Consider the following 13,279-nt stretch of genomic DNA (forward strand, 5'->3'; position numbering starts at 1 on the left):
CAGCAGGGCCGGGCGAGAGGATGGTGACACTGGCCTTGTCTTCACCTGTGCAGGGCTGTTGGGAGAAGCTAGGGAGAAGCTTAAGTTTTTGGTTGATACCTTTTTAATTAAAAAAAATTACAAATATGTTTAAGGAAAGCCTTGTCCTTGCAGAGCAGCATGAAGTTCTGAATTCAAGGGAGTTCAAAACCTGTGTTGACAGATTTGGCAAGCTTTTTCTGAAGTGAGGACAAAACTATTTTTGGGCTGACAGACAGGTCCTACTCCAATATTGTCAAGCTAGATGTGATTTTTTTTTTTTTTTTCATCAATCCCTTTTTTTCCCAGGCTGACCTCCAGGTTGACAAAGAGAGACACAATTTCTTTGAGTCCTCCCTTGAGTATGTGTACCAGATCCAGGAAGTACAAGAAAGCAAGAAATTCAGTATTGTTGAACCGGTAGGAGCTCCTTTCCTTTCAGTTCTTATTGTTTCATACTCAGATATATTGACTTGCTGACAGTAGCAGGAAGGGATGAGTTATCAGGTTGGATTCAGTGCTGAGAGGGATTCTTGAATTCCGGTGAAGTGGAAGCTAACCTTGCATACTTGGATCGCTGCTATTTGAACAACCTTTAGTGGTGCTTCACGGAGCACCACGAAGCCGCAGACTTGTTTCTCATCTCTAAGTTGATCCTGAGGAACAGGTCAGGCACTGTAGGTAGCTCCAGGTCTTGTTATGCATTATCCTGGACACTTTGCATTTGGTATGCAATAGCTGTCTTCAAAGGGAGAGGGCTGTTATCTGGTCCGCTCACCTGTCTCAGCACAGGTTGTAGTGGTTCCAGTTCATGACGGTATGAAAGAAGCCTGTGAATCTCTGCACTGCACTGGTGAGTGAATGGCTCTGCCCTGGCATTGTACGCAGTTAAGCGTGGGGAGCAAAAACGGGTCCTGGATAAGCTATCCAGAAGTCTGCCCTTGTTTCCCCACTAGGGCCTTTCATCTCAGGTAGTGCTTGTGGGAGATAGACCAGGGCTTTATGGGGCATTATGAGCAATAAGTCATACTAAAACTCGTATCACTCGCCTCCAAAATTGTAAGGAAAAAAAAGATAGTTTTATATGTAATTTTTGAAACTCTACTTCATGCCTGTCTTTTTCTCTGATTATAAATTTAGAAGAAGAGTTTAATCCATAGCTTCCCTCCTTTGCAGGTGTTGGCTTTTCTCCATAGCCTCTTTACTTATAACAACCTGACAGTTGAACTCACACAGGATTTCCTTCCTTATAAACAGCAGCTTCAGCTCAGCCTGCAGAATGTAAGTTCCTGCTCAGCTCAAAGATTTTTTTGCGTGTGATTTCTATTCCCTTTTGTATATAAATGCCTCTGGTGGAAAGGCTTTTCCATGCAAAATGGACTGATCATGTCTGTTGTGGGAGATGAAGAGGAAGTTATTTTTTTCTTAATTCGCGCATACATTTTCTTTTCTCCAGCAGAGGAGAGGTTTTTAAACCTTCACTGTCTTTCAAGGCTGGCCTTCATTTCTGTGGAGCAGCAGCTATAAATCTGTGCTAAGCCAAGTTTGCTGCTGATTCATTAGTTGGTCTAAGCAGTGTTCCACAAAAAATGCCTTGACTTTATACTGCGTGTTGACATGACTCCGTTTAAAAATGATTCCATGCCAATCATTGTAGCATGATTTTTAGAGGAATCGACGCCCTAAGTTTGTAGGAGAATATACCTGTTATCTAAATAATAATGCAAACAGGAATTCAGGTGCTTCCTCCTCCACCTAGCCTTAAAAGTGTTATATTTCTGTTATTTAAAGAACAAAGGTCTCTTCCCAGTCATAACTCCTCAACATCATTTCTGTATGCAGTATGTTAAACCTTGTCTCTTCAATGATCTTTAAAAGCCTAGTTTTCTTACAGCTTGAATTTTCATGTGAATTTGTGGAACAGCTTCCAGATTTTGTACACTGGGGATTGATGCATTTCTGCCAGAGCACCTAAAACCTGAGGCTGAAATTTTCACTAGGAATATTCGAAGCTCACTCTTTGCTCATGTTCAGATGTGTTTCTTCTTTTTTTTTTTTTTTTTTTTTCTCCTAACAGACAAGGAATCACTTTTCCAGCACAAGAGAGGAGTTGGAAGACCTGAAGAAAAGGATGAAAGAAGCCCCCCTAACCTGCAAACTACCTGGGCAGCCAACCATAGAGGGTTATCTGTACACTCAAGAGAAATGTAATGGCTTTTGTATGCACTGAATGTGTTACCGAAGCACAAGCCTCAGCTGCAGGCTGTAGGTTTGCAGAGCTCATTAGCCCTGATCAGACTGTGCCCAGCTTTCAGTTAGAAATGGTCAGACCTGCCTAGACGAGGCATGGCTGTGGGCTGTAGATACAGTGGGCACTTACCTCCTGTCAGCCCCGTGCCTCTAGCCATACGCAGGGGGGTTCTCATGAATTACTGGTAGCTTTAAATGTAATGCAGCTAACAGCTTTCTGCGTGGTGGGACAAAGTATTCTCGAGGTTATGTGAGCCATATAAGCAAGGAGGTAGTTGCCCTGTGTTTGAATTAGATGAGATTTATTACTCTGTTTTAGAGATGGAGAGACCAGAACTCTGACAAATTGCACCTTGGCTGCATTTTTTCAGGATAAATTTGGTGTCCTGCCCAATGTTTCTGTCTTTGATAAGGGTTTGATTTTTGGCTCGCCTCTGTATATACAGATGATTGCAGCACTGCTATTTGTACTTCTTGCTTCATCCAGTGCCAGGAGTTTCCTTCAGGATGAAGTGCTGGGTGCCAAATCTTCACCATCTATTTATTTTTGTGTAGCTAGTTCACTTCTGGTTAAAGGCACATTTTGTTCAGCAAGGCAATGTTCCTGCTGCTGGTTTCAGAGAGGGACTGTGGGTGTTCAGCCCCCATGTTCACTCCAAATATCCTTTCTCCCCACTTCTGGCAAAGATGAGGGACTGAGTAAGTGTTGGTATTTGAGATTGCCCAAGTAAATAAATTTTATATTAGAAAGATTCTAAGAGCGAATGTCCATGGCAGGTCCGTAAATGAAAAAAACTAACTGTATCTTGCCTGCGACGTTAGCTATCTCAAGTCACTATGTAGAGAACTACAGTTTGGTTCCAAAAACCTCCTCAGGCAAAAATAAGTCAGAAAAGCTGTTCTTTGTCCTCCTGTGAAACTGTGGCATTTTGTGTCCTAAAAACGATGATTCTTACACTCGTACTCTCACCGGCTGGGAGCTATTACAGCTGTCATGCTAAGTTCAGCGTGTTTCTGCCTTTTGTTCTAAGAGATGCTCTTCCTTCGAGCTTTCCAGTCACCAGTTACACGTTGCCACATACGGCACAGGCAGCTCACTCTTCTGGCTACTGCATAGCTTGGCAAAGAAAATTATTCTTTACGTTATTTCTTTCGTTACTTTCACATCTCCCGTAAGAGACTCTGTAAGAGTCTCTGATGCTCCTGGGCTCTGTGCACATGAGCACAGGCCAAGTTTTAACCGATGATGAAAGCCTACTGATAGCAAAAGTCATTATGATTCCGTGCTGGATCAAATGAAATCAAATTCAATCTCTTACAAATACTGTTTGTAGTTTTACATTAGTTTCAACATGGAATGTTGAAGGGACAAAAGCCTGTATACAGAGGATAAAGCCAGAGCTCTCGCCTCTGAGTCTACAGACAACTTTATGAGCAGTTAATTTTTGGATTACATATACGTATGTATGTATACGTATATTTGTATGTCTGTTTATCTTGTGTTTAAAAAGAAAACACACATATGCCGTAATTTTAGATTACAAATAAATGTTGCATGCTCCTGCATGATAATGACTGTATTTCCTGCCTTTAGTTATGTTTCCCCTATGAATCAAATAAGGAAAAGAATTATTCCTGACAAGTGCAACTTAAAAAAAAATTACCCGAAAGGTATCAGTTGGAGTGTTTCATACAAAGTGGTTCAGAGAAGACAACAAAGAAAAGTGAAAATAAATCCTAGTGTGATGTATATATGCACTTTAGGGTGTTTAAAAGGTGCTGCTGTCTTTCCTGCCAACTTTTCGTTGACAGGAAAAAAAAATAGTGGCAACCATTTGAAACAAACATTCGAGACACGTAGGATCCTGCTGGTGTATTTCTTGACTAGACTTTGCCAAACTGGTCTGGCTTGCAACCAGCGTCTCACAAATGCCTTTTCATCGGCAGCCTTTTCTGAGGGTGCTGGATGTGGCTGCTACCCTGTGCTCGTTTTCCTCACTTCTCCTCCTCGCTTTTGCAAAAATGTACGTAGACGTTGGCTATGTCTGTGCAGACCGCTGAGACCTCTCCGCGTACCCCGCTACTGTTGCTGTTCGTGGTGGGTCACAGCGGAGATCCCCAGTCGGGATCAGGCGGCCTGTGTTCCCAGAGAAATACAACCTTGCAGGACAATGCAGCCTCCGCTCCTGCAAGCTTCCCGTCCAACCAATGCTCTGCCTCTGTTGACTCCAGCTCTCCTTGTGTTTCTGCAGGGGCACTGGGCATCTCTTGGGTGAAATACTATTGTCAATATGAAAAAGAGGCAAAAACGTTAAGGATGACCCCCATCGACCAGAAGCCTGGAGCTAAGCAAGTGAGTTGGTTTCGTGAAGGGGTGTCTGCAAAGATTGATCCCGTCAGCAGTTCTCAGCTTCCCTCATTCTGGTTTTCTCCTTGTATAAGCGAATACCATGTCCGGAGCAGATGTAGGCCGCTCCCACTGCAGGGACCATGATTTGAACAGTGCTTGTTTGTGAAGGGTGTTGACAGTGAACTGAATACTGAATTGGCAGCCGCGGGTGGAGAAGGGCTCTTGCTAGCCACAGAGCAGACAGATGGGCGGTGTGTCCCCTCTTCCTGACAGCCCACACGCCTCTGTGGTGCCAGCGTGAACGTAACGTTTCTGCGAGGAAGAAGTTTCGTCTCTCCCTGTTCCACAGAAACTTAAGTTCTTCCGCACTTGCCAGTGGAGATTCCAGTTAATATCGCTTGGCCGTGGTTCAGTCAGCGCTGGCTGGCACGTTTGGCCTCGTGCCTGTAAATTATCTAACAAATTTCTGGCTCGAGGCAAGCTAACCTGTACGTTTCTCCCTGCAAACGAGGGGTGAACCTACAGCCTGATTTGCACGTGTGCCTCTGGGAATCATTGCAAGTATTTGAATCACTGCAGTTATTTGAATGCTTTCATTAATGCTGTCTCTTTCTTTGCCTTGGCCTGCTCATACAGTCACTGGTTTGTGATTTTGATTTCTCTTCTTCAGAAATGTTTACTTGTAAGTGGGAGCAGTGCTAGGAAAGGAGGCGAGGGAAGAAGTTGCAGCTTTAAACTGTGCAGTAAAGCAACAATTTGGGGACCTGGTTCTTTTACAAAATGCTTTGTTTTTTTCCAGCAAGTGATCTTACTGGATTTGAGAGTTCCTATTGTTCCTCAGTTTAATAGAAAAGGGGCAGGATACTGGGTTAGATGACTGACTGTGGCTCAAAATACAGCAAGCGAGTCCAGCTGAGTCCACCCGTCCTCCTCTCTGCCATGGAGCGACATCCCCTGGGGGCTTCCAAGTCATGCATGCTGTTGTCCAATTTGTGATCTCATGATCTCTGTTCTTTGGCAGTCCCTGCATATTGCAGCAATAAAATAAAATGTATTTTTTGGAAGCCCTTGGCAGCGTCCTTGGCAGAGCAGTGACCAAAATATTGACTAGAGAGATCTATTGTCATCTACTTTGTAAAGATGTCTAGTAAAACACATTAATGCAGGTAGGGGCTTGTAAAAATATAATTAATATCCTTCCCAAACTTTTGCAATCTGGTAATGTGCACCTTCGGGCCACAAAGGGCCACACAACTTGAAATGTAACGATTATAGAGAGTGCTCTTAAGGAAAAAAAAAACCCACAACCAGGAAATTGTCATCACAGTGTGTTAATCAGACATTCATCTTGGAGAAGGCTGTCCATACTGCTGGCCTGTCCCGGATCTGCTTGATCCAGTCTTGTCAAGAGTCTTGCAGACTACAGCAGCAATGAGGGTCAGAGTGTTTAATGCGTTGCAGGTTGTACATTCAAGGCTAAGGCCTGGTTGGTTTGTAAAATTTCCTGGAGTGTCTCTTCAGTTTCTGCAAAGTAATGGAGACCGTACAAACATGTTATAAATTGACTACTGTTCACCTTTATTGTAAAATAAAGGTCCATTAAAACATAGGGCCAAACCTCAGCCCTGCAATATAGGCATTTTTGTCAGTATGTATCTGCTCTGGTCAGCTAACATTCTTCTTTTTAACAAGGTTTGGTCCATGAATGCTGTGGATAATTGGTAGCACCGATTAACCCCAATAAGAAATAGGACCCAGCTATGTCATATGTTAGACAAGTCTGATCCTCGTCCCTGGTCTCAGAGAATAAGTGATTTCTAAAACGTTTGTTTTAAGCAATCTTTCTGCTCTGGGGAGGCATATTGCTTGTTGCTGAGATATTTAGCACTTGTTTGCAGGGTAAGCCCATGAAATCTAGAATATTTTGTTACCGTGGAGAGGAAGCCTGATTTACAAAGCCTTTGATTTCTGTCTTAATTGCAGCTTTGCTGAATAGTGAGAAGGACCATCTGTGGTCGCCTTACAAATGCGATCTGATTAGCAGGACACCTGCTGAGAGCATGCAGTCAGGGCTGACGTCTCTGTGGACAGTGCCATGCTTGTCTGCAGCCTAAGGGTGCTGAGAAACCTTAAACCTTGACTCTAATCTTGACTTTAAACTTTTTCTTTTCTAGGGCACCTTAGACTTGACATTGAAATCCTGTGTAAGGAGAAAGACTGATTCTATAGACAAAAGGTTTTGCTTCGACATTGAAACTAATGAAAGGTGAGTCGGCAGGATAACTGCATTGTGGCTGTAGTAGCAACACAGTGGTGTCCGAGGATGAGATTCATCTCACGACATCTTTTAGACACCTCCCTCTGTTAGACTTTCACCTTAGGATACGTGAATCAGTGTTGAAGTGCGCTTTTCTCTGCATGAACTGCAAAAGGATAGTAGATCATCTTGCTCGGAGGAAGATGTCTGAATTTGAACAAATGAATCCTGCTATAGGGATCTGTGCAAGGGATGTTCTCCCTGAGTAGCCAGTACTCACTCCTGCACGGGCAGCAGTACTGTGCCGGGGTGGAGGCAGCGTTCTCTCCCCCTCTGCACTCCAGGTTCCCTGTCTGTGGGCTGTTTTATCATGCTTTTCCAGTCCTCTGAGAGCATAAATAGCCTCTATGAGGCATCAAGAAACTTGCAGTACCGTTGCCAGCACTGGATGGCATCCTTGCCCACGTATCTTTAACCATGCATGTGTGTGTGGATAACCGTATTGTGAAAGATTCTCCGTGTAGGTTAGTTTTGCCTTCCAGACTAGCAATATGATTCTGTTCCCACTGAATTTGGTCTTTTAGCTACTATGGGACCACAATAAGAGTCACAAGAGAATGAATGTCATTAAATACATGCACTGTGAAACCTTGTTATGTGCTGAAATCATGGAAAAGTAGCAGGAGATAAATTGTGGATAATCAGACCCTGCTTTGCCATAAAAGGACTCACCACACAAACACTGCTTAGTTTCTTACTGCCTTGGACACCTCACTGACTTCTGCAGTTTATCCTGTATTTTCTCCTTTCTTTTCTGTACCCACTTTTCTTGCACCAGCCTATGGTTCAGTGTCAGGGCATTTCTTACTTTGGACTAGCAGACTTAAAATGATCCTGGATTTTTAAAAGTTATCTTTAAGCACTAGAATGAGGATAGACATGACTCAGAAGTAAGTTTCAGCAGTTTTTGTCCGTTTCTAATGGCATTAATTTGCAGTGTTTTGAATTATAAAACAGTGCATCAGAACACGCCTTATGCAGTGTCTTAAAGACACTTGCATGTGTAAGACTGGTGGAAGGGAGAAGAATTAGCCCCCTAATAGCAGCCCAGTATGATTATTGACAGTAGGAAGGGTCTCTATCAGATGTATGCTAAACTGACAGTGTCATATCCTCATAGTTTGCCAGGCTCCTTGAATCTCTAGCCAATTTCTTTACTTGAAGTGAGATTGTGTGGCCAGACCAGCGCAGAAAACGGAAGTCCAGCTGAGTACATAAATGTGTAGAGCTGCAGTTCATTAGCATGGAATGGCATTCGATATAATCCCAGCCTTAGGTTTCACTTATCAGCCCTTTCTCTTACTATATTAGGTGTCTTCACCTGCTGCTAGAATCTTTGGTCTGCAAATCTACAAAAAAAGCAGTAGGGTTTGGTCTGTTCAGTCATATTTAATTGTCTCCAATGGTGTCGACTCTAGTGGGTTACTGGAGCAGAGCTGGATGTAATGTGGCTGTCTGCTTTGCACAGACATCTCTCGCCATTTGATTCCCACATCGCTTATTTGACTGGACTGCACATCATGATCTCTCGAGGTACATGCTGTGGTGGATCTGATCCCATTACCAGGCCACATGATCCTGCTACTTGCTGCATTTCTTTCCTTTGGCTTTATCTGTCACTCGGGAGCATCATTCTGCTTACAAGTAATGGGAATTCCTCACTTGAGGTTGTAAAGGTCTCCAGAGTGCTTGGAGCAAACGAGAGAAGCAGCCAGTCCAATATTCTGTCGCTAAGGCCTTTAATTGCGTAGAAGATAGCAGATTGCATTTCTGCCTTGTGGTGAGCAGAACAAGGTGGGGCAACTGTGGGCACTGTGACTGATTTGCTGAAGATTACATGTGCGAAGACGAAGTGTGGATTTCTTGGGGATTTCTTCTGGCAAGAACGGAAGTATGTGTGCAACCCGTTTGCCTGTGTTGTCTCAGCGTTTCCTCGATAGGACTGTGACAGGAGCTTTCTTTGAGATACTGCTGATAATTGGAGTAACGGGTGTGTATTGACTTCTGCTAGTATTACCATCATTTCTCAGCCTTGCTTAGTATTAAAATGGCCTCCAGAAAGGTGAACCCTGTAAGCTTGGATGAAATTGCTCTCTGCCTGTTTAAAAATAACCTTTGCTTTATTTTCCCGTCTCGCCATGGACAAACTCTACACAGATCTGGTACCATCACACTGCAAGCACTTTCCGAAGCTAATCGAAGGCTATGGATGGAAGCCATGGATGGAAAAGAGCCAGTAAGTATTCAAGGAATTGTTATACTCCCCATGTTTATGCTGTCAGGCAGTGTCCTCTGCTGGTGGGTTTTGAGAAAGGTAAGTAATACAACTGCTGGCAAGCTCATTTTTCCCAATTTTCACTTCACTGCCATTGCTTACCCATAATTCGGGGCATCAGTTCAGCTACTACATGTTGGAAAACTGGATTTCAGACGATTTTGTTCTAGGCAAATGTAATGGGGGGATTGTTTTGTCCCGTTTTAAGCTTTGGTACATTTCTGGAGTTGTACTGACCGTGACTGGCAGACTTCCTAGAAACCATGATCTAAATGGGTCTGAAACAATCAATATTTCTGTTACTCGCAGCTTACTCTCAAGTCTGCCTGACATGATTTTCTTGTTTATACCTGCCTTGACTCGTGTTTGGGAAGTCTGGTCCGTGGACCTGGTCACCCTGCACGAGTGTTTGTCTGCCAAGTTGCTGTTATTAATTTCCTTCCTTTAATCGGAGCAAAGCACAAGCTCCTCTGTTTCACAGAATTTCCTGTGAGTGGGCAGCATGATGTGCAATGTGGGAAATATGGTTTTTGCTGCTTGCGCTTGTCTTTCGAGAGCTTCGCGTCCCTAAGCAGCATCTGCGGAGAGGGCGGATGGTGCCTGCGCCTGCAGAGCTGCTGCTAATGGAGCAGCTCCGGGCTGTGCGTCCCGGGGCTGCGGGTGGGGGGCGGCCGATGGGGCGCGGGACCCTCAGCGGGGCCTTTCCAGTGGTCGGAACAGGGAGCAATTTGGAAAAATGTGGAGGGCCAATATGTTCAGGCTGGAGAGCCATTCACTTGTGCAGTGTCTGCTGTTCACTGGATGTTACATAATGTGTTATTATCCATAAAGGATTTTGGATTTTTCTATCAAGAATGGCAGCCACCATTTATTATTAATAAAAAATACAAGAAGTATTTTTGGTATTGGGTGAAGAAAGAATTTTTTGATATTTTGTGTTTAAACTAAAGAAAACACCCTTGGGCTCGATTGTCCTGCTTCCAGCAACCATTTTTACAGGATAACTATAAAACAAACAGAGGTTCTTGTTCAGCTTTTGGAAGACCCCTTTTCTAGAAACAGGTATACCAATTAAATTTAGGAAGTCAGCAACCTCACTTGTTATATAGACAATGATATCTTGCTTATATTATAAGCCAGCTTTCTTTGGGACATTGTTTTACTGACTGTGTATGACTGGTGTTGGGTGATTTATGAGGTGCTGCATTTTCTTTGGAAAATAAATATCAAACCATATTGCATTATGTTTTTGTTTCTTCCTCCTCCATTCCCTCCCCCTTTTTTAGATCTACCACAGTCCCATCACGAAACAGGAGGAAAGTGAGTCCTTTAAGTTTCTGTTCCTCTGAAATGTTGAAGCTGTGCTGAAGTGGGGTAATACATTTGCTCGTAGTATACTCATCTTCGGCTCTGCTGAATGGGCTGCGTGTTGCCTCCCTGGGGCTGACAGGGAGCTACAGATACCATTAAAAACTTGTGCAAATCCTGGGGGTGCTGGTTGGACTACGGAAAGGGTGTTCATCACCTTGCAGGGATGACCTGTAACTCCCTGACAGGGAAGGGCTATTTGAGCAGGTGTGAGGGACCTTATCCGAAAATCTACCTCCTCAGCATCTAGAAGACAAGTTGATTGTGGCTTTTAAACTCAAGACCTTTGAGATTAAGGTGATTGCTGGTCCTTCTCAAACGAGGGCTGGTGGTGACAGTGTAACTTGTCTCCTTTTTATTGCAGTGGCTGATACCGAGGCCAGATAAGAATGAGCTGCCAGCTGTAAAAGTTGCTGACTGTGATGTGCAGCTTTTAGGTAGCAAAAACCAGAGAGATACAAGGTTAAATTTGCAGCTAAACCCAAAAATAGCAAAGGGAAAAAAGGTCAATGAGCGATTGTGAGGACATTTCACAAAGCAAACATTAAGGTAAAGAAGGAGAGGTGGCATTTAGTTTCCAGGAGCTCCAAATCCCACCGCGTTGCTCCATGCCTCTCTCCAGCTGCCGCCCCGCAGGCGGGACGCGACCTCCCCGCCGCCCCTCGCGGCTCTGCGCTGCGACTGACCCCTCTCAGCTTTTCGCCCTTTTACAGTCAATTGCTTGCGGTATCCGAGTGTCAGATCACTGTGATCAGAAAACTGTGGATTTATCAGCTGGATGGAGCTTTACATTCTGCATCATGGGATTGACTGGCCGGTCAGCACTGTAATTAGCTCACTTTAATTAGCCTCCAGGCACCATTACCAGATGCATAAGCCTAAAAGGGGTTTTTGACTGTTTGTATTACATGCCTGGAAAGAATGTGACTAAACATTTCTCAAAAGTAAATACACTCTATTTTTAATAGATTAGAGCTGGAAAGACTTCAGGTCGTGTTATACAACTCAGTGTCAAGTATCAAGTGGATCTGTGCTTAAGGATGCCTTTACTTATTCCTATTTTAAAGCCAAGATACATTTGAGCTTTGCATCACCGTTGTTCAGAGGAGAGAGAATCTGTATAAATGATTTGCAGAAAATGTGATTTTGTAGGATTCACCAGCAGAGCCTCTGCTGTGACTGGAGATGGTCCAGACATGTCCTGTGGATTGTTTCTTCCAGGAAAACGTTGTGGTTTTTTTTTTTTTTTAGTTGGAATAAATACTGAGTTTTCCACAGGAGTTTTAAAATAAAAATGTTACTATGTTTTAAAGTGGAAAAAAAAGAAATGATACTAAAGTCTGAATTTAAGAAATCTTTTACTTTGTTTACAAAATGTTAACTCAAAGTCAACATTTTCAGCCAAAATTCAATTTGAAACCCAAATAAAGTCGTACTGACTTATGAAACACAAATGTTTAAATGCAAAGTTTTCAACTAAAATTTCATATTCTAGTAGACCGTTTTCCCAGTCAAATAGATTACACAAATAAGAGTCTTTGAAAAAGTCTGTCTCTTATTCACAGTGGCCTTCAGATGAGATTAAAAAGATTGCAGAAATCTGTTCCTCTCTGAAATAAAAACATATTTAGCATTGTCATTTAGGAGAAGTTCAATATAAATATTTGCACTGAACAGGAAGTTATTTCATGGTATAAGTTACATCTGTAAATTACAGTGCAATCCTCTACTATCCCCAATCCTGCAATACTTTGTTATACCAGATATCCTGGAAAAAGCATGAGAACAAGTAGTGTGAGTAAAGAAGTTGAAATATGTATTAAAAAAAATTCCTAAGTTTCTACCTACTTCATGATGCCTCTAAGACAGGCACAGTGATAGTCTGCAGTTAATTAGCTGGAACAAAAACGTGTGTTCTGCTTTGTTTATGCAGCATATAAATCTGTATTTTTAAACTTTTTTAATCTAGTCAAGTAGACAGACAGAATTTATATGAGCCTGTGATGTGGAAGAGCTCTAACTGCCGATTTTGCAGTGTTCTGGAAATGATTAATTAATTCCTTATCAGACACACATTCACATGTGACTAAACTCTGATTTCCATTTTTATTATTAAAGACAGAAGGGGGCGGGGAGCCCATAACTCGAAACAAATTCAAGAAAAAACAAAGAGCATATGGAACTAATAATTCCTTACCATGTGTTTAAAAATGCATGTGTTTTCTGAGAGACCTGTACATAACCTGTACAAAATAAATACCCAGATGCGTATGCAAACCCTGCTGTGCACTTAGTCACTGAGGTTTTTGTGCGCTGAGCAGTGTCTGTGTATGTGGCCTTCGTAGTGGTTTTCCATAGCAGCTGCACGTTGATGCTCAGGTAGCTAACGCTGCTTCCCTTTGTTTGAAACAGTGGAGTTGAACGAGGTCGGCTTCAAGTTTGTAAGGAAGTGCATCAACGCAGTAGAAACGAAAGGTAAGATGCTAGCGGTGGCATCCAGAAATTACCGCCTTCCTGGCATTCATTTGTTCAAATCGCCTTGAATTACATTGTATTTCCCTTAATACAACATTGCTAGTTAGAAGTCAAAGTCTTGTTTCATGGACTAAAGAATGCATGTCAAAAGAGCAGAAGTCATGTGCTGTTTAGGATATCCGTTATGTCAGACTCTAGTTAGGATTGAATTTTCCCTTGTATGCTG

At 42.8% G+C, this 13,279-nt stretch overlaps 1 protein-coding gene across 1 annotated transcript in view; it reads left to right on the top strand.

Annotated features, from left to right (window-relative positions):
- OPHN1 (oligophrenin 1) overlaps positions 1 to 13,279 on the top strand; it is an 87,094-nt gene that overhangs the window by 50,764 nt on the left and 23,051 nt on the right. Inside the window, exons 6-13 of the mRNA XM_064518487.1 lie at positions 328 to 438; positions 1,195 to 1,299; positions 2,096 to 2,225; positions 4,521 to 4,621; positions 6,793 to 6,884; positions 9,093 to 9,171; positions 10,497 to 10,530; positions 12,991 to 13,053. Coding sequence (XP_064374557.1) covers positions 328 to 438; positions 1,195 to 1,299; positions 2,096 to 2,225; positions 4,521 to 4,621; positions 6,793 to 6,884; positions 9,093 to 9,171; positions 10,497 to 10,530; positions 12,991 to 13,053 — 715 coding nt within the window. The remainder of the gene's footprint in view (positions 1 to 327; positions 439 to 1,194; positions 1,300 to 2,095; positions 2,226 to 4,520; positions 4,622 to 6,792; positions 6,885 to 9,092; positions 9,172 to 10,496; positions 10,531 to 12,990; positions 13,054 to 13,279) is intronic.

The sequence above is a fragment of the Dromaius novaehollandiae genome, chromosome 11, assembly GCF_036370855.1.
Source record: "Dromaius novaehollandiae isolate bDroNov1 chromosome 11, bDroNov1.hap1, whole genome shotgun sequence".
NCBI classification, from domain to species: domain Eukaryota; kingdom Metazoa; phylum Chordata; class Aves; order Casuariiformes; family Dromaiidae; genus Dromaius; species Dromaius novaehollandiae.